Genomic DNA, 19,610 nt, shown 5'->3' on the forward strand with positions numbered 1-19,610 from the left:
CACTAAAGCTACCCTTTTTCCTTACAGCTTTGGACTCTGGGTCTGACTCAGACGTTAGAGTGAAGGGGAAGGAGAGAAAAGAGGGAAGACACCACGATGAAGAAAAGCAAACAAACTTTAAGAATATGCCCAACCACATATAGGTTGAACTGTTAAGAAACTGTCATTTTTGGGGATGCCTGGGTGGCTCGGACAGTTAAGCATCCAACTTCAGCTCAGGTCATGATCTCATGGTTCATGGGTTTGAACCCCACATCGGACTCTGTGCTGACAGCTCAGAGCCTAGAGCCTGTTTCAGATTCTGTCTCTCTCTCTTTCTCTCTCTCTCTCTCTCTGCCTCTCCCCCACTTGCACACTCTCTCTCTCTTAAAAATAAACTTTAAAAAAATGTAAAACAAAGAAATTGTCATTTTTACAGGTAAAAACCAGCTGAATATTGGCAATGTCCTGTGAACCAACATGAACATATGAAGGATAGAATTATTATAATTATTTAGAAATAAATGAATGAGTTCAAAAGCTATCATCACTAGAGGAGCCTGAGTGGCTCAGCTGGTTAAGCGTCTGACTTCGGGCTCAGGTTCTGATCTCAGGGTTCATAAGTTCAAGCCCCACGTCAGGCTCTGTGCTGACAGCCCAGAGACTGGAGCCTGCTTTGGATTCTAGGTCTCTCTCTGTCTCTGCCCCTCCCCCACTCATACTCTGTCTCTCAAAAATAAATAAACATTAAAAAAATTAAAATGAAAAAAGCTATCAACACTAAAGTTAAATTTTAAAAGCAAATTATGTTATCGTTGACCAACAGATCCAAAGCTAAATACCTGTGTTCTCTAATTCTTTCTTGCATTTTTAAACAATAACTCTAAAATGTAACTATGAACAAATCAACAAAATACAACAATGAAGGTTTACCCAAGAGGAAAATTATACAACCCAAAGATAAATTTTGACAAAATAAATGGTTCTCTATTTGTTTCATGTTTCACACAAATTTCTAATTTATTTGACAATATTTGGTTTTCTCAAAGATTTTTTAGTGTTTATTTTTGAGAGAGAGAGAGAGAGAGAGAGAGAGAGAGAAAGTGGGAGAGGGGCAGAGAGAGAGGGAGACAGAGGATCCAAAGTCGGCTCTGTGCTGAGAGCAGAGAGACCATTGTGGGGCTCAAACTCATGAACCGTGAGATCGTGACCTGAGCTGAGGTTGGACATTCAACCGACCAAGCCACCCAGGCGCTCCTGTCTCATAATATTTCAACATCCAAGATTAGGGATGACCGAATAGATCGGAGATAAAAGTTTTAATTTGACAAATAAATGATGTCTTTCAGTGCTGTCATGAAACCCCTGAATAGCTACATGTGACCAATCATCTTTAGTCCATGAATGGGGGGTGGGGGGCGGGCAGCAAGCCCACATGCAAATTTTCTGAGGGTGACCGAGGTGCACATTTTCAAAGCTCTGGGGGCCAGGGCCACCTCCTCCCTAAATCCACCTGCGGGACATCTTTCTGCCAGGTCCCTACCTAACTCACAAAAACAAGGACCTGGAAAAGTAAGAGAGAACTCTCAGGCATCCATACCCAGGAAGCAGGTGGCAATTAGAAAAACAAAGAGTGACTTATGCTTTTTTCCTGTGTTTGTGTGCTTGTGGCAGAAAGAAGGGCTTCTGACATTCCGGAAAAGTCTTTGGAAAACAGCCACTGGGGAAAAGGCTTCCCGCCCTTTCCTGAGGTCCTGTGACCACCCGCGCTCCTCTGTAATATCACCACCCGTGGGAAAACCAGAGCTAACCCAACCTAGGTACCAGTCTGCCACCTCGCGTTTCTCCTTGTGATTTTTATATATAAGTGGACCTTGATTTATGTAACCCAACTTTTCTAAAGTTGAACTTAAATGGACTTTGAAATGGAATCTTACCTTCCCATTAACTAGGATAGCCTTTTGTCAATGTCATTTAGTTACAAACTCATACACAGTCAGTAATGCCACGTCTGAAGTGTATGCTCCTTGTCCTGTCAAATAGTTGATGACAAGTACACTAGAAAATGTTAGTATTTTAGAGAAACTATAGATATTTGGTACGTGGAAAAATAACCAATTAGCATGTTGTCGATGTGACTCGTGTCAAATGTGTCGCATGAGCGCACAGAATCCTGTATGTTTATTTAAAAGAATTTTAAAAGTGATTAACGTACCTCTTTCTTTAAGATCTTCAATATAGGCTTTCAAAAATTCTTTATCAAAGTGTTGACGATCTTGTTCACTTTCCATCACTTCCACACCGTCTTCACACTGGGTATTATCAATAGGATTGTCCATAAGGCTTACAAATCTATTCGAGAAAATATGGACAGTATCACATTTTCACCTGTGCGTTTTCAACCGCAACATTCCTCTCACATGAAGTGAAGTTTTGTGGTACCGAATCGCAAGTTCTTGGTTATCCTTGAAGGTCACAGCCGGCCACATAATATTAGCGTCACCAGTGGAACTGCCCTGTGGAAAAATCTAACAGGATTATGGGAGCAGTCCTGCCTGCTCAGGGCCTGCTGGGAAGATGAGAGCTACTTAGATGCAAAGGACAGTGGACAGGAGGCCCTGAGACAGACGCTAACACTTGCTCACAGTCAGGCCCTTTAAACTGGGTGATGTCTTGGGGTGCCTGGGTGGCGTAGTCGGTTAAGCGTCCGACTTCAGCCAGGTCACGATCTCGCGGTCCGTGAGTTCGAGCCCCGCGTCGGGCTCTGGGCTGATGGCTCAGAGCCTGGAGCCTGTTTCCGATTCTGTGTCTCCCTCTCTCTCTGCCCCTCCCCCATTCATGCTCTGTCTCTCTCCCAAAAAATAAATAAATGTTGAAAAAAAAAATTTTTTTCAAACTGGGTGATGTCCAATGGAATAGAATAGAAACCCCAGAACTAGACCCACAAACGTATGGCCAGCTAATCTTTGACAAAGCAGGAAAGAACATCCAATGGAAAAAAAGACAGTCTCTTTAACAAATGGTGCTGGGAGAACTGGACAGCAACATGCAGAAGGTTGAAACTAGACCACTTTCTCACACCATTCACAAAAATAAACTCAAAATGGATAAAGGACCTGAATGTGAGACAGGAAACCATCAAAACCCTAGGGGAGAAAGCAGGAAAAGACCTCTCTGACCTTAGCCGTAGCAATCTCTTACTTGACACATCCCCAAAGGCAAGGGAATTGAAAGCAAAAATGAACTATTGGGACCTCATGAAGATAAAAAGCTTCTGCACAGCAAAGGAAACAATCAGCAAAACTAAAAGGCAACCAACGGAATGGGAAAAGATATTTGCAAATGACACATGGGACAAAGGGCTAGTATCCAAAATCTATCTGTAAAGAGCTCACCCAACTCCACACCCAAAAAACAAATAATCCAGTGAAGAAATGGGCAGAAAACATGAATAGACACTTCTCTAAGAGTGGAGGTTCCTCAAAAAATTAAAGATAGACCTACCCTATGACCCAGCAATAGCACTGCTAGGAATTTACCCAAGGGATACAGGAGTACTGATGCATAGGGGCACTTGTACCCCAGTGTTTATAGCAGCACTCTCAACAATAGCCAAATTATGGAAAGAGCCTAAATGTCCATCAACTGATGAATGGATAAAGAAATTGTAGTTTATATACACAATGGAGTACTACGTGGCAATGAGAAAGAACGAAATGTGGCCCTTTGTAGCAACGTGGATAGAACTGGAGAGTGTGATGCTAAGTGAAATAAGCCATACAGAGAAAGACAGATACCATATGGTTTCACTCTTATGTGGATCCTGAGAAACTTAACAGAAACCCATGGGGGAGGGGAAGGAAAAAAAAAAAAGAGGTTAGAGTGGGAGAGAGCCAAAGCATAAGAGACTGTTAAAAACTGAGAACAAACTGAGGGTTGATGGGGGGTGGGAGGGAGGGGAGGGTGGGTGATGCGTATTGAGGAGGGCACCTTTTGGGATGAGCACTGGGTGTTGTATGGAAACCGATTTGACAACAAACTTCATATATCGAAAAAAAAATTTTTTTTAATAATAAACTGGGTGATGTCCTACTATGTTTGCTATGACTCCCAATCGGTGTTATCAAACTCTAAAACGAGGTGGGTTAAGTTACAGAGGACACTCAATAGACAAAATCCCCACAACAAAAAAGATGGAAAGGAAAGAAACGAAAATGGGCTTTGATCTGTCTTTACAGTTTTGAAAGATGTTTTGATGTGAAAAGCGATGTTATTATTTCAATTAAAAATAGGAAATCCCTGGGGCGCCTGGGTGGCGCAGTCGGTTAAGCGTCCGGCTTCAGCCAGGTCACGATCTCACGGTTTGTGAGTTCGAGCCCCGCGTCGGGCTCTGTGGTGACAGCTCAGAGCCTGGAGCCTGTTTCCGATTCTGTGTCTGCTTCTCCCTCTGCCCCTCCCCTGTTCATGCTCTGTCTCTCTCTGTCCCCAAAATAAATAAAAACGTTGAAAAAAAAATTTTTTTTTAAATAAATAAATAAATAAAAATAGGAAATCCCTCAGGGCACCTGGGTGGCTCAGTGGGTTAAGCATCTGACTTCGGCTCAGGTCATGATCTCACCGTTCGTGGGTTCGAGCCCCGCGTCAGGCTCTGTGCTGACAGCTGGGAGCCTGGAACCCGCTTGGGATTCCGTGTCGCCCTCTCTCTCTGCCCCTCCCCCACTTGCACACACACTCTCTCTCTCTCAAAAATACATACACGTTAAAAAACAATTTTTTTTTAATAACAAGAAAAAAAAAAAAGGAAATCCCTCAAAAAGTCTTTGGTCTGTGGGCCCGGCCGGCTTGGGCGGTAGCCGTTCTCATTGGTTTGTAGAAGTTCTATATACATGGAAGATAAAGCCACCCATCTGTCCTATTTCAGTACGCATATTCCTTAGTTCATTTCCCTTTTAACTTTAATGTCTAACGTGGAGAGAGCAACAAAGTTGTAATTTCCTTTGCAAGCTTTTTCATTGAATTAATTTTATCACCCTGCGCAATCCAGGGAAAAAAAAAAGCCTGTAGGTTATCATTCTTCAATGTTCTATCCAAGTAATCGCTGTCTGTATTTTATTTTTTTCTGTTTATCTATTCATTTTGAGAGACAGAGAGAACGAGAGCAGAGGGGAAGAGAGAGAGAGAGAGAGAGAGAGAGAGAGAGAGAGAGAGAAAGAGAGAAAGGGAGAGAGAGGGAATCCCAAGAAGGCTCTAGGCCATCAGCTCAGAGCCCGACACAGGGCCTGGATCCCGTGAACTGTGAGATCATGACCTGAGCTGAAATCAAGAGTCAGATGCTTCGTCGACTGAACCACCCAAGCGCCCCTGTATGTATTTTAAAATTTGATAGGCACAAGGATACTTTTTATTGAAAGCCATGGTCTCTAACCCTGCCTCTGTCTGTCAGATCCCAGAGGCGAGCTCTTTCATCTGTGAATCATTATTTTTACTTAACCTGCCGGAAATCTCTTTTACGCAGGACAAATACTTCAATGTTGTTACATCAAGTGGAGGCATCCCTTCTCTTCCCTTCAGTTGCCCGACCCTCCCACCTCCCAGTTTTTACGATCCATACTTTTACTTTTTCAACATCCTAATGTGAAATTTTTCCAACGTTCAAAAGGGTCGAAAAAATTTTACAGTGAACACCCCATACCCACCACCTAGGTTCCATACGTAAGATTTTATGGCTTTTGCCTTATCACACACCCAGCCGCCCTCCCTCCATCCACTCATCAGGCCGTCTTATTTTTTGATGCATTCAAAGCACATCGCAGACATCACGTACTTAGCACATCGCAGGCAGACATCACGTACTTTTTACTTTTGCATTAACACCAACGCTGTCCGCATTCTGATCCAAAACCGTATTTAACTTTTCTGTCTTGCCTGAAGTTTGATTCTAAAGTTGAAAAATTTGTATTCTTGGGACAATTATCTGGGAAGGCTTGGTGATGCCTTCCCCCTGGGGAGGCTCCAAACACAGAATTCCAGGGTCTTTCCCCCAGGGCCACCCTAGAGGAAACCTCAGACTTTTGGTCAGGGGGCCAGACTGCGGGGGATGAGTGGTCTGCTGGATGGAATCGAGGAGGAGATTGGAAGGTGGGGGGGGTCATCTGTTTACATGAGATTTTCCTTTATTTTTAGCACCATGTCTCAGGCTGCACCAACACGTGCCTGGAATTTCTGACCTCAAGCTTCTTCGGAGTTCTCCAGGGCAAATGGGCTCAGTTTCTTGGTTTTTAAACTTGAGGCTACTCCGTACAATTTTTATCAGTCACCACTGTTCTGTCTGCCGTTTGTCTCCCAAAGTTGTGTTATTGTCTCTCATTCTGGGAAAGCCTTCTCCCGCTTTCCTGATCATTGCCGATTGTAGGTTTTATTATTTTCCTCATCTCAGCGGGGTCTCCAGAAGGATAGGTGTTAAATACATGGTCAATCTACCATAATTAACACCTTATTCCTTTTATAGTTTTCTTTTTATATTTAATCTGTGGCTTTCTCTATATGTCTTCCTACATGCTATATACGATATACAGCACATACGTGGCTATGTGCCGTAAGCCGTCTTATGCTATAAAGTGACGAACAGACTTTGTCTTTCCCTGAGTAGCCAACTTCCTTAATGGCGTATTAAGTCACTCATACCTTCCCCACTGGTTTATGAAAATCCCTGTATCATATACTAGGGTTAATTTCAGTACTACCTATTCTGTTCTAATAATTCACCTACGAATCATTGCCTAACACGACCTCATTTTAATTATTACACGCCAGTTTTTTTGTTTTTAGTTTATTTATTTATTTTGAGAGAGAGAGAAAGAGAGAGAGTGAGCGTGGGAGGGACAGAGAGAGAGAGAGAGAGAGAGAGAGAGAGAATCCCAAGCAGGCTCTACATTGTCAGCATGGAGCCCGATGCGGGGTTCGAACTCACAAACTGTGAGGTCATGACCTGAGCTGAAACCAAGAGTCGGACACTTAACCCAAATGAGCCACACAGGTGCCCCGTTATTCTACCTTTTAAACCCATCATAATTCTCAGTAAGGCAAATTCTGCCCCGTCACTCTTGTTTTCCAAAGTTATCATTGCTGTTCCTAGCTTTTTGCCTTTTAGGTATACTTTCACATCAGCTTTTCAAGTTCCAAAAAAAGAAATTCCACTGGAGTTATGGTTGGGATCATATTATACACTTAAGTATAATTTTTGGAAGAAATCATATGTTTATAGTCTTTTCATCCAGAAAAGATAAGTATGTCTTTCCAAATATTCAAGACCTCTTCGATAGGCTTTGGGACCACTTTTCAGTTTCTTATAAAGAGCTATTTTGCTAGCACTTTGTCTAGATTTCTTTTTTAGGTTTTTATATTTTTGGTTAATACTATTACTGTCATTATTCCCTTCCACTATTTTTCTATAGGTTATTTATAGAAGTCTTAATGAGAACTTATATCTAGGGGTTTTTTTTATTAAACTTTTAGGGGCGCCTGGGGGGCTCAGTCGGTTGAACGTCCGACTTCGGCTCAGGTCACGATCTCACACTTCATGGGTTCAAGCCCCTTGTCAGACTCTGTGCTGACAGTTCAGAGCCTGAAGCCTATTTCGGATTCTGTGTCTTCCTCTCTGTCTCTGTCCCTCCCCCACTTGTGCTCGGTTTCTCTCTCTCAAAAATAAATAAACATTAAAAAAAATTTACACTTTTATTAATTCAAAGAGCTTCCATCTGATTCTTTGAGATTTCCAAGTCCTACAATTATTATCGTTTGACATGACTTTAGTTGCCTGCACACAGGTCAGTTTTACCCTGAGCGGAAGTCTCCTGACCGGAAGTCTCCCTCCTCCCGTGCATCCTTGGTTGAGAAGCTGTCACGCCTGCTCCCAGCTGGCTGAATGTGGAAGGGGCTTAAGGGTGGGTCCTGCCAGCCCTCTCACCAGGGGCCCCTTCTCATCCAGAAGACATTCCTGGGACAGCCAAGGACAGGGGAGGACCCATTCCAGTGGAAAGAGTATGGTGGGGCAGTGGGGAGATGTCATACCCCATTCATCTTGTGATTACACAGTGATGGATGTAGTCTCTCTCTTTGCAGTTGTCAACTTCTTTATTTCTGTCTGCTAGGCATCTTATTGCCAGGATTGGAAGACGAGGAAGATTTATGCTGATAGTGAGCATTTACCACTGGAAGAATTGGGCGCCCCTGGGAAAGAGCCCCTTGAATGATGGTCTTAGCCAACAACTGGTACTCAAGGCAGGTGGACACTCTGGACACAGTGATGAAATGGCTGTCACTGGAGTGGCCTCGTGTAAAGCTTCCTGGAATGGGTCAAAACGGGCTCAGGAGAGAGGTGATGGGGGGACCCCCAAAGCCTCAAATTCTGGCAGCCAGGAGCCGAGGGGATGTGCCCTGGGGTCAGCTTCAGGAGAGGGTGGAGCGGGGGCTTTTCAAGTCCACTGCCAAGGTAAGAAAGACCGTTCAGTGTCTCACGCCAGATTGGAATCTGTTTGTGTCACATTTGCATGGATGGTTTTTCTGAGTTTGGGGTGGTTTACACATACCTTTAAGGAAACCAGAGAGCGAGGCCACCAGGAAACATTCAAAGCCACTGACCCTCCAGGCTCAACAACAGACCAGGGAGCCCTGGACAACTGCCCTGTCACGCTTCAAACAGCGGTAGCATTTGCCCAGAAATCCTCTGAGTTCTACCTCCCCGTGCCAGTGGCCAAAACCTTCAAAATCCTGTAAAAAGGCATCGGAACCTCTGTGAACCTCTGTGAACAGGGATCAGGTCCTCAGAGCACAAGAACCACCTCATCTGGTTCCTGAAACAGGCGGGCGCCCAGGCTCCAGGCTCCAGGCACTCCTTACCTTGTGTCTGACTGTCTCTACTGGGATCTACTCACTTTAAAGGTGTGGACGAGTCACACAGGGCCGTGGGGAGCTCCACCAAATGGTCCCCACTGACGACTAACAAGGCCAGCTTCTTTAGGTTAAGCAAGGCGTACGGAAGGTAGGTCAGTTTGTTCTTATACAAGATAAAGGTCTGCAGCTCTTCTAGCCTAAGAAGGAGCAAAAGGCAATAAACTCAGGACTGACTTCACAGCTGAAAAACCAAAGCGAATGACACATCGATTCTGGTGTGAAATCCCTACGCAGTTTATCTTGTATAGGCGACCCCTGCGAGAATAAGCTGACTTCAAAATTTAAATAGAGTCATGCCAGGTGACATGAATTTTAAGTTAGCTGGCTTAATTGGCAGCCGAAGACCCAAGGAGAGCAGCGGGACAAGCAAACTGCACAATGTGCACGAGGCCGAGAGGGGGCCTGACACCCGGTCATCCCTCCAAGGAGCCGTCGCATTCCCCGGGGTCAGCGGGGCGAAGGGAAAGGACCCGCCCTGGAGCTGGGCTGAGAACGAACAGATTTGGGCAACATATTGCCTTGTGCACATCTGGAAAGCACAGTATTCCTCCCCCGTCTTATTTCCTATCTTTGAAATGGAAAAGCAACCCGCAGAATGAACAGGAAACGAGCGAACTACGCTCCAGCTGTGTTTCACTTCTTTCCCATTTTATTCTAACTCAGTGACACCCCCCGCCCCTCCAGCTTTTTCTTGCATTCACTTGCAAAACCTTGACTGATCCCACAAATATTTCACAGAGTTCCCCTTGTGTTTCAAAGTAGAGCAGTTCCCACTTAGTCTCACAACCTGGAAAGCACCGATGCACTACAGGTGCCAAAAGTACAGAAAGGTCACATGAGTGACCTTCAGAACTGAGCCAGTTTTGGCCTCTGTGTCATAACAGCTTACTTATTATTATATACTTTAAGTATACTTAGAGTAGTAAGTATTACTTACTTATTACGATATTGTTATAATGAAGACTGTGGATGTAAAACCATGTTAAACTCTGGACCAGCCATGCAGGAGCCTAATATTATTGGTGGAATGAATGAATGAATGAATGAATCTTACATGATCCAGTGTAATTTTTTTTTTTTTTTTTTTTTTAAGTAAGCTCTACACTCAACGTGGGGCTTGAACTACGACCCTGAGATCAGGACTCGCATATTCTACTGACTGAGCCAGCCAGGCACCCCAGTGTGATTATTTTTTTTTAAAAATGACAGGGGCGCCTGGGTGGCGCAGTCGGTTAAGCGTCCGACTTCAGCCAGGTCACGATCTCGCGGTCCGTGGGTTCGAGCCCCGCGTCGGGCTCTGGGCTGATGGCTCAGAGCCTGGAGCCTGTTTCCGATTCTGTGTCTCCCTCTCTCTCTGCCCCTCGCCCGTTCATGCTCTGTCTCTCTCTGTCCCAAAAATAAATAAACGTTGAAAAAAAAATTAAAAAAAAAATGACATACAAGTATATAATTGGAAAAAACTTACTAACCGTATCAATTTCGTTTGAAAGATTTGGTACAATAAACCAATAAATGAAACCAATAAAAATGATCCTTACTGATACTATAAACAGAGTGGTAATATGTATAAAAACACAGAGTGACAGGTTTCTATTCCATAGATAATAAGCATGCTTTTCCATTTCTGCAGAATAAAAGAAAGCTAATGATAGCTTTCTATTGAGGACAGAAGTAAATTAAAGTTCACCAAGACCATGAAGGTGTGTTCAAATGCACATTTATGTGCACACACACGTATGACACAGACTGGAAGTTGTCTTATTATTTCGCACAGACACATCTCCCAGAAACACCAAACTCTTGGGAAGATTCGTTGATTTTGAAGACCATTCATGGGTTACACATGTTTAAAGTGGCGACGGTATTTAAGGCGTTAGTCACTAATGCACACACACCTCACCTTCAGAATGCGAGTAGCTACCTGTCTATATCTTGGGGCAGGTCGGTCAGGCTATTGTTGCTGATATCCAACCACTGCAAATTCGACATCCTCAGGACACAGATCGGGACACTGGCAAACTTGTTTGCCGCGATATCTACGAATGTCACTTGCTTCAAGTTACTTAACTAGAAAGGAATAACAACAGGTATACTCTAATTACTTTTCTAGAATGAAGTTCGACTAATAATTTCTAGGTGATGTTTCTTCTCAAAGGCACCTCTAAAAATCTACGCAACACGGACCCATATAACATGAATTTTGGAGCACCTACGGATGTGCTCCATGCTGGGGGTACTAAGATCGACGGCACATAGAGGGCTGCCCTCAAGGAGTTCACACTTTCCAAAATAAGCAGTGCACTTTTTACAGCAAGAACTAACGTGAAGAAGGTTTCAACTGGCAGTGTTCGGTAACACAGACATAAGTGGCTAATATGCCAACGTCAAGGTGGAGTAAGGGTCAGGGGTCAGGAAAGACTTCATGGAGAATGGAGTATTTGCACTGGGTCCTGAGGTTCCTCGACAGGTGGGAAGACAGGGAAGGCAACTCCAGGTGGGGAACAGCCTGTGCAAAGTCCCAGAAAACAAAAAAGCACAAGCTTTCGAGAATAGAATGACTTGAAGACAGCCAAAGGAGTTCCAACAAATCTTAAAAAGCCTCAGAAAGGGACAAGGCAAATGATCAGAGATCTCTACTATTTCAGGGTTGTTTTTTTTTAATATAATTTCGATCTCTACTATTTATGTCTTATCTCCATAATCTGTGTTTTTAACATGGTGACGGAATCTGTAGGGGAATATACTTTTTTCAGTTTATTTATTTATTCTGGGAGAGAAAGTACGAGTGGGGGAGGGGCAGAGAGAGAGAGGAAAAGAGAGAGAATCCCAAGCAAGCCCCATGCTGTCCGTGCAGAGCCCAACACGGGATTCAAATCCACAACCATGAGATCATGACCTGAGCTGAAATCAAGAGTCGGACGCCCAACCGACAGAGCCACCCAGGCGCCCTGGGAAATAGACTTTTTTTCTTTCAAATGCAAATCTATGAACAGCGAATAAAGCAGGAAAATGTCTCTCATGTTTGGATTTGATTTAGTAACTCAGGTCGTGACTATGAAATACATAATAAGGAGCTACCTTTTACTGGCTTATTCTGAGAGTCCACAAATAAAACCTGAGCTGCCTCTCAGAATACATTTTCAAAACGGTTCCACAATATGGAACCAACTGGACCAATAGGAGGAATTACTGAAAAGTAGAGGAAAGAAGCAGTAGGTTTATGCCTCTATTTACCTGAATATAATACCTAATTCCATATTGCCAAATTCGCCCAAGCGAGGCACAGTCCAGAGTGGTCCTATTGAATGGGCACATCCTAATTTTGCTCTTGTTTTGAATTTATAAAAAGAAATGTGAAGGGCCGCCTGGGTGTCTCAGTTGGTTGAGGGACTAACTCTTGATTTCAGCTCAGATCATGATCTCACAGTTCGTGAGCCTGAGCCCCACATCGGCTCTGCACTGACAGTGCGGAGGCTGCTTGGGATTCTCTCTCTCTCTCTCTCTCCCTCTCTCTGCCCCTCCTCCCCTTCTCTCGAAAAAATAAAATGTGCAAGGTATCAGAAAAGGATTTGGGGAACGCCTAAAAAAATGAGCATGAAGACAGTAATGTGACAGTCAAAGAAGATGCTTTGGGTGCCCACGATTCAGTCTGAACTTCCTGACTGTGTGGCCAGGGTTATCAGATCAGCAGAAAAATCAAGACTGAACTATCCTCTGTCTCTCGTCTTTCTTCTTTTTTTTTTTTTTTTTATTTTTTTTCAACATTTATTTATTTTTGGGACAGAGAGAGACAGAGCATGAACGGGGGAGGGGCAGAGAGAGAGGGAAACACAGAATCGGAAACAGGCTCCAGGCTCTGAGCCATCAGCCCAGAGCCTGACGCGGGGCTCGAACTCACGGACCGCGAGATCGTGACCTGGCTGAAGTCGGACGCTTAACCGACTGCGCCACCCAGGCGCCCCTCGTCTTTCTTCTTTTTACGATAAACGTAGAAAGTACATTTTTTGGACTGTAAAATAAATTACTGGGGATATTTAAAGGAAATAATGTAAGACATCTGTGAAAATTAGAATAAGGAAAATCACAGTGGTATTCAACTAGCAAGGAGACAGAAGGCCCAGTTCTAGCCATTCCCCACTAGCTACTTTCATCAAGGGCAAAGCAAAACACTCACAAACTCTTTTGAAAGGTAATTCTATTTGTCTGAAAATTCCAGTGTCGTCCAGATAAAAATCTGACGTTCAGTCATAATAAATACAACACGCATTTACACAGCAGTTTCATTATCTTTACCTTTGTCTCAAAATTCCTGACGGTTCCTTCCCGTAACTTTCTATACGTCATTTATTCTACTCGCTGTCTATTTGAATTTGAATTCAGGATTACGTCAATTATTTGTGAGAGAAGCATCCTCATGAAGACAGGGCACAACAATGTGACGGCATTGAACCCTACTGAACCATACACTTAAAAATGGTCATGATGGGGGTGCCTGGGTGGCTCAGTCGGTTAACCATCTGACTCTTGATTTCGGCTCAGGTCGTGATCTCAGTTTGTGGGTTCCAGCCCCACGTCAGGCTCTATGCTGACAGCTCAGAGCCTGGAGCCTCTTCGGATTCTGTGTCTCCCTCTCTCTCTGCCCCTCCCCTGCTTGTGCTCGCTCACTCTCTCTCTCTCAAAAGTAAAAAATGAACATGAAAGAGAATTTTTTAAAAAATAATAAAAAAAACGGGGCGCCTGGGTGGCGCAGTCGGTTGAGCGTCCGACTTCAGCCAGGTCACGATCTCACGGTCCGTGAGTTTGAGCCCCGCGTCGGGCTCTGGGCTGATGGCTCAGAGCCTGGAGCCTGTTTCCGATTCTGTGTCTCCCTCTCTCTCTGCCCCTCCCCTGTTCATGCTCTGTCTCTCTCTGTCCCAAAAAATAAATAAATGTTGAAAAAATAAATAAATAAATAAATAAATAAATAAATAAATAAACTACTTATGTTATAAAAAAAATAAATAAAAAATAATAAAAATGGTCACGATGGTAAACATAATGTTAGTTTTTTAACAAAAAAAAAATTTTTTTTTTAACGCTAACATTTGGATATGGCATCCGGGCAAACAGTGGTTTCCTGAGTTTGTAGACATCAGAACCTGGGGTGCTGTGTGCTTCCACTGGGTAAATACAAGTTGGACACGTGAGGCTGAGATGCCCTCACAGATGACACTCCCTTTAACATGACCGTGCAGCCTGTCTTCAGGTATATGGTTTTTCATCTATCTTGACTAAACCACAGTTTGAACAGATAGTTGACAATGATGGCCACTGAGAACCATTCAGGACTGAATTCGCGAAGTTATAGATAAGAAGAATCAGTGAACTATTAGAACGCAGCCAACTGGGGAAGCATAACAAATACTGTGCATTTATGGAATCCCATTCAAAGCAAAGAGCCTAAAAAATCTATATCCAGAGACCATTTGCTCCCGAGGGTGTCAATATAGTTTCGGTGAACTGGGTGAAAAACAACAACCCTAATGGTGATTGCTTGGTGCTGCCTGATAGGCCAGCTCATGGGGATTAACTGCGAGGAGGCAAGACAGAATTTCGAGGGCGAGATAGAAATATCCTACAAGTGAATTCGGTGGATCGTACACTTACAATGGCTGAACTGGGGGCCGTATGAATTATATTTCAACAAAGGGGGCAGGCGAAGAGAAGGGACAGAGAAGCAAGCCTAGGAGGCTAGGTCAGGTGATGGACAACACGGGCTTGGACTAGGGTGTTGGTGGCAAGGTGCTGGGCGGGGGTCAGATACAGAATATATTCTAAAGGGCATGCTCAACAGGACTTATTTACAGAGGGCAGAGACAGAGGGGAAGACGCAGAACCCGAAGCAGGCTCCAGGCTCTGAGCTGTCAGCACAGAGCCCGACGCGGGGCTCGAACTCACAAAACCGTGAGATCATGACCTGAGCCGAAGTCGGACCTCAACCGACTGAGCCACCCAGGTGCCCAGAGCCATTTTCTAAACTAAGGAGGCTTGGGGAATGAGCAGTCTTATGAAGGGGGTCACGCCCTTGGGGGGGCACCCCTCACCTGGACCACTGTCGGGCATTTCCTGGGGCGACAGTAGAAGCGACTACTTCCTCCCACCCAGAAGTTTCCAGGCAAGGACAATAACACCCCATCTAGGACTATAATCAGTGGGCGTTGGCAGGACCACATGAGCACTACTGTTTCCGGTGTGTTCATTACCAGTTCGTTACCATGAGATCCATATCTCCCTTCAGCATAAGAAGCCTGTTGAGTTTTATTTGGCAATAAACTCTGCTCCCTTTCAGCTGTTCCATTTTATCAGAATATGATGTTAAGTCATGAGTGAATACAGACCAAAAGTAATGAACTTAATTCATTTGATTTCGATTAATGAACTTTTAAAATCCTATCTGTAAGACGATTTTTGTTACCTCTAAGTTTTGATGAATATATAAACTTTAAAAAAATCTTACCCCCTTTATTCCCATTTCTGATTTATTTCACCATTGCAGATAAGCATTACAGACAACAGGAATCTTACATTAAATAGGCATTTAATAAAAATATCCTGTGTGAAAATAGGACATTTTGCCTAGTTTTGTGTAGCTTTTTATTTGTTTTGTTTCTTTTAAGTTTATTTATTTTTGAGAGAGAGACAGAGAGAGTGAGCAGGGGAGGGGCAGAGAGAGAGGGAGAGAGAGAACCCCAGCAGGCTCCACGCTGCCAGTGCAGAGCCCAATGTGGGGCTCAAACCCACAAACCGTGAGATCATAACATGAACTGAAACCAAGAGTCGGACGCTTAACCAACCGAGCCACCCAGGCGCCCCAGTGTTTGTTTTTGTTTTGTTTTGATAGCTTTTCCGAACTTAAATTCAGCTCCTGGTCTAGTGTAAGAACATTTTCAAGGACCTTCTAATTGCTGGTATAGTGATTGACATGTCAAGAAAGTGTGATATAACAAAGACAGATTTCATCTTGTAAAACATCTTCCCCACGTTATAGACCATCCCACGTCATAAGTCAAATAAAAGTAAATCATAGTGCAAACGTGATCGCTTTCTTACTTCAAAGGGGAGCTCAGTTAATTCCAGATTTCCAGAACAATCCAGTTTCTCGAGATTTTCGCAGTCCCCCAGCTCCGGAGGGATGCTCTTCAGATGGTTGAAACTCACATTGAGTTCTCTCAGGTTCTTCAAACGACCTGTCATCAGAACAAATGAACATCCATGGGGTAGATCCCTTATGGTTTTTTTTAACGGCAAAAGCAAAACAAAGATACAACACGTTTGTACAAATGGTGGGGGGGGGGGGGAGAGACAGGAAACATAATTTTGTATTTGTTTTTTTAAGCACTTCACTAAGTGCCAGCTAGTCTTTCATCCTGAGCATGTTGGTCCTTGATCAGAGCGTTTTTTGCTTATTCTCTGTTTAATCCTTTGTCCAACTAGGCAGCCGCAGACCTTCACCCCTCACACCCCAAGAGAAGGAGAAGCAGTAGTGATCATCCGGTCTTCATTTTCAGCTACTGATGGAAATTTATCAAATGTTGATCAAAATGACCTACCAGGCTACACGAAACTCATCAACGGGCTAATATCCGGGACCGACTATTGTAGTTTATGTTTACAGTGAACATGTCATTGCACGTTCGTCTTTCTAAAACTGAAAGAAAATAGACACGAAGCTCCCAAACACGGCACTGCTCACTCGTGACACTTCTAGCTTCTGCGCAACTGGCCCATGTCTGCCTGTGCCGAGTTCCGCAGGCGGGACGGTGGCGTCGCTGCCCCAAGGGGACACTGCAAGCAAGCCAGCGGCTCTGGGAACACAGGAAACAGCCCCGTCCAAGCAGCCTCCCGGAGGGCCATGCTGCCTGCCCGCCAGCTGCCCGCTTCCCAGACCAGAACACCGAAGGCTCCCGCTGGGGAACATACCAATTTCAGCCGGAAGATGGGAGATTTGGTTTTTTGGCAGATCCAGAATTCTCATCGCTTGAAACAGCTCGATATAGGTAGGAATGATTTGAATCAGGGTATTGCTGATGTGCCATTCTTTTAGGTGTGTCTGCTCCTCCAACGAATCCGGGAGCTCCTGAAACAAAACGAACGACGTCAGTCACAACAAGTTCCTCAGCGTGTTGGGGCTGAGGGGCAGTGTGCACAAAGCCGCGTACATCGGGGCATCGATGTAGAAGACGAGAGAGCACGCGGGAGAGCGTCAGGCCTGACACCTTCGCCAGCTCGACAGCCACTTCACGAAGCCACTTTTAAGACTGTGTAGGGGCGCCCGGGTGGCTCAGTCGGTTAAGCGTCCGACTCTTGATTTCGGCTCAGGTCACGATCTCACGGTTCGTGGGTTCGAGCCCCACGTCGGGCTCAGGCCTGACAGCGCAGAGCCTGCTTGGGGTTCTCTCTTTCCCTCTCTCTCTCTCTCTCTCTCTGCCCCTCCCCTGCTCTCTCGCTTCCTTGCTCTGTCTCTCTCACCAAATAAATAAACATTAAAAAAATAATAAAAGAAAAGAAATCCAGACAGGTACCCAGTACCCACGGATCTCAATGATGGGGGCTCAGGAGAAAAAACACTAGAGGCCATACAGTGATCATCTCTCCCAGCATCAGAGGGCAGTGCAGCTAAGAAATCGGTGTCAGAAAATATCCACTCATTTGGTCGCCGCAACAGCCCTCGCGGGGGCCGACACAAGCATTAGCACCGTCTTACTGGGGGGGGACACAAAATATATAAAAGTGGGGTAAACTGCCCCAGGTCACATGGCCAATAAAGGACGGCCCCAGGATCACCCCCCAAAATTTAGTCTCTCGGCCCAGAGCCCCTTCAGCTAGAAGTTGGGGAGATAGAAAGAGATGAAGGGTAGGTCCCAGAGAGCCCTGTCCCCCAGAAAGGGACCACAGCCCAGGTTCACCTGCCCACAGCACAGCAGGTGCCGCTTCCACGAGTAAACCTCGGATCACGGGGCAAGCCCTGGAGGTGCCTCTCCAAGCAAAGCAGCAGGTCAGGGGCGGAGGGAGCAGGAAGCCAATGTAAACACCGGAGGAAAGAAAGGGAGCATCTTTGTCCTGGCCTCAGAATCTCAGAGGAAAAGCAGCTCAAGGGTCTGCCGAAATTCCTTTACTGCTCTACACACCCTGACACTTCAGCAAAGTCACCACCACCCGCTGGGAAATGTTCGGTGAAAGTCACAGTTCATTTAAAAAAAAAAAAAACAAAACAGAAACAAAAAAGGCCGGAGCGCCTGGGTGGCTCAGTGGGCTAAGTGGCTAAGCCACTGACTCAGGTCGTGATCTCGTGATCTCGTGGTTTGAGCCCCAGACATTGGCTCTGGGCTGACAGCTCAGAGCCTGGAGCCTGCTTGGGATTCGGTGTCGCCCTCTCTCTCTGACCCTCTTCCACACTTCCTCTCTCTCTCAAAAATAAATAAACATTAAAGAAAAAAAATTTTTTTTAAGGCAAAGTTATTTTTTTTTAATTTTTTTTTCAACGTTTTTTATTTATTTTTGGAACAGAGAGAGACAGAGCATGAACGGGGGAGGGGCAGAGAGAGGGGGAGACACAGAATCCGAAACAGGCTCCAGGCTCTGAGCCATCAGCCCAGAGCCTGACGCGGAGCTCGAACTCACGGACCGCGAGATCGTGACCTGGCTGAAGTCGGATGCTCAACCGACTGCTCCACCCAGGCGCCCCTAAGGCAAAGTGATTTTAAAGTCTGGGGGAGAGACGGCAGGATTAAGCATTTAAAGGCTGCGCCATTCTGGGGAGGGCCCACTCCCCCTTCCCCTCCCCCCCAGGTCCCAGCCCCTGCCAGCCTCGGAGGGATCCCAGGGGATCCTGCTGCCCCCTCCAGCAGGACGACAGGGTCTTACACAGAGGGAGGGATGTGAAAACCCGGTTCGGTTCGAAGCAGGCAACAGCCTCCTCCCCATCCAGGGGAAAGCTCTCTAGGGGCAGGAGCGCTCTCTGGGTCAGGGCCAAGGCCAAGGCCAACGCCCTGAGCTCAGCTCAGCAGCGCTCACCGGGCACCCCCTCGCTGCACACTCACCGTCCACTGCTCCCCCGAAAGTTCAAACACAAACGCACTGCTCCGTTTGTCTCTCTCCTTGGAAAGCAAACTCTGCCTGGTGAGAGAGTTCCTTTCGATCTTTTCCAGAAGCCTCACGCTGGTGTCTACGAAGCCATTCTTGCAGTACACAGCCTGGGGGATGCCTTTCCTCCTGCACTCGGCCACGAAATTCCACTCTTCCTTTATCCTAGACGGGCAGCAGAAGCCACAGTCACTCTCCTGGGGAACTGCCCTCACCTCCCCGGAGCAGCGGGCAGGTCAGCCTGGAGCTGGCACAGTCCCTCCCCAGGCCCGAGGCCCCAGCCCCCAGCCTAGGGGGACTTAAGCACCTGCCCAACCCTCAGTCCTCCCAGCTGAGCCTCCTCCCCCCTCATTTCCTCTGCTGCGGGAACATAGGGGGACCTTAAACCCTCAGAGGGTTTTCCGTTTGGTTTTGTTTTTTTTTTAACGCAGGGCGAAAAGAACATGCTGATCTTTCAAGGCCATCTGATTTGAGCTACACAGGCAGCCCCGGTTCTCCAGATACCTGACAGGCTTTGACAACTCTGTAGAGACCGAGGTGAACTTGTAGAAAACCGA

At 45.5% G+C, this 19,610-nt stretch overlaps 1 protein-coding gene across 2 annotated transcripts in view; it reads right to left on the reverse strand.

The window, feature by feature from the left end:
- LRRC2 (leucine rich repeat containing 2) overlaps positions 1-19,610 on the reverse strand; it is a 38,141-nt gene that overhangs the window by 1,236 nt on the left and 17,295 nt on the right. For both annotated transcript variants that reach the window (XM_040445134.1, XM_040445135.1), the window contains exons 3-8: positions 19,011-19,218; positions 16,891-17,047; positions 16,021-16,157; positions 10,853-10,998; positions 8,913-9,068; positions 2,195-2,331 (exon numbers count right to left, since the gene is read on the reverse strand). In XM_040445134.1, coding sequence (XP_040301068.1) covers positions 2,195-2,331; positions 8,913-9,068; positions 10,853-10,998; positions 16,021-16,157; positions 16,891-17,047; positions 19,011-19,218 — 941 coding nt within the window. The remainder of the gene's footprint in view (positions 1-2,194; positions 2,332-8,912; positions 9,069-10,852; positions 10,999-16,020; positions 16,158-16,890; positions 17,048-19,010; positions 19,219-19,610) is intronic.

Source organism: Herpailurus yagouaroundi, unplaced genomic scaffold, assembly GCF_014898765.1.
Source record: "Herpailurus yagouaroundi ecotype Mexico unplaced genomic scaffold, PumYag 193, whole genome shotgun sequence".
Classification (NCBI taxonomy): domain Eukaryota; kingdom Metazoa; phylum Chordata; class Mammalia; order Carnivora; family Felidae; genus Herpailurus; species Herpailurus yagouaroundi.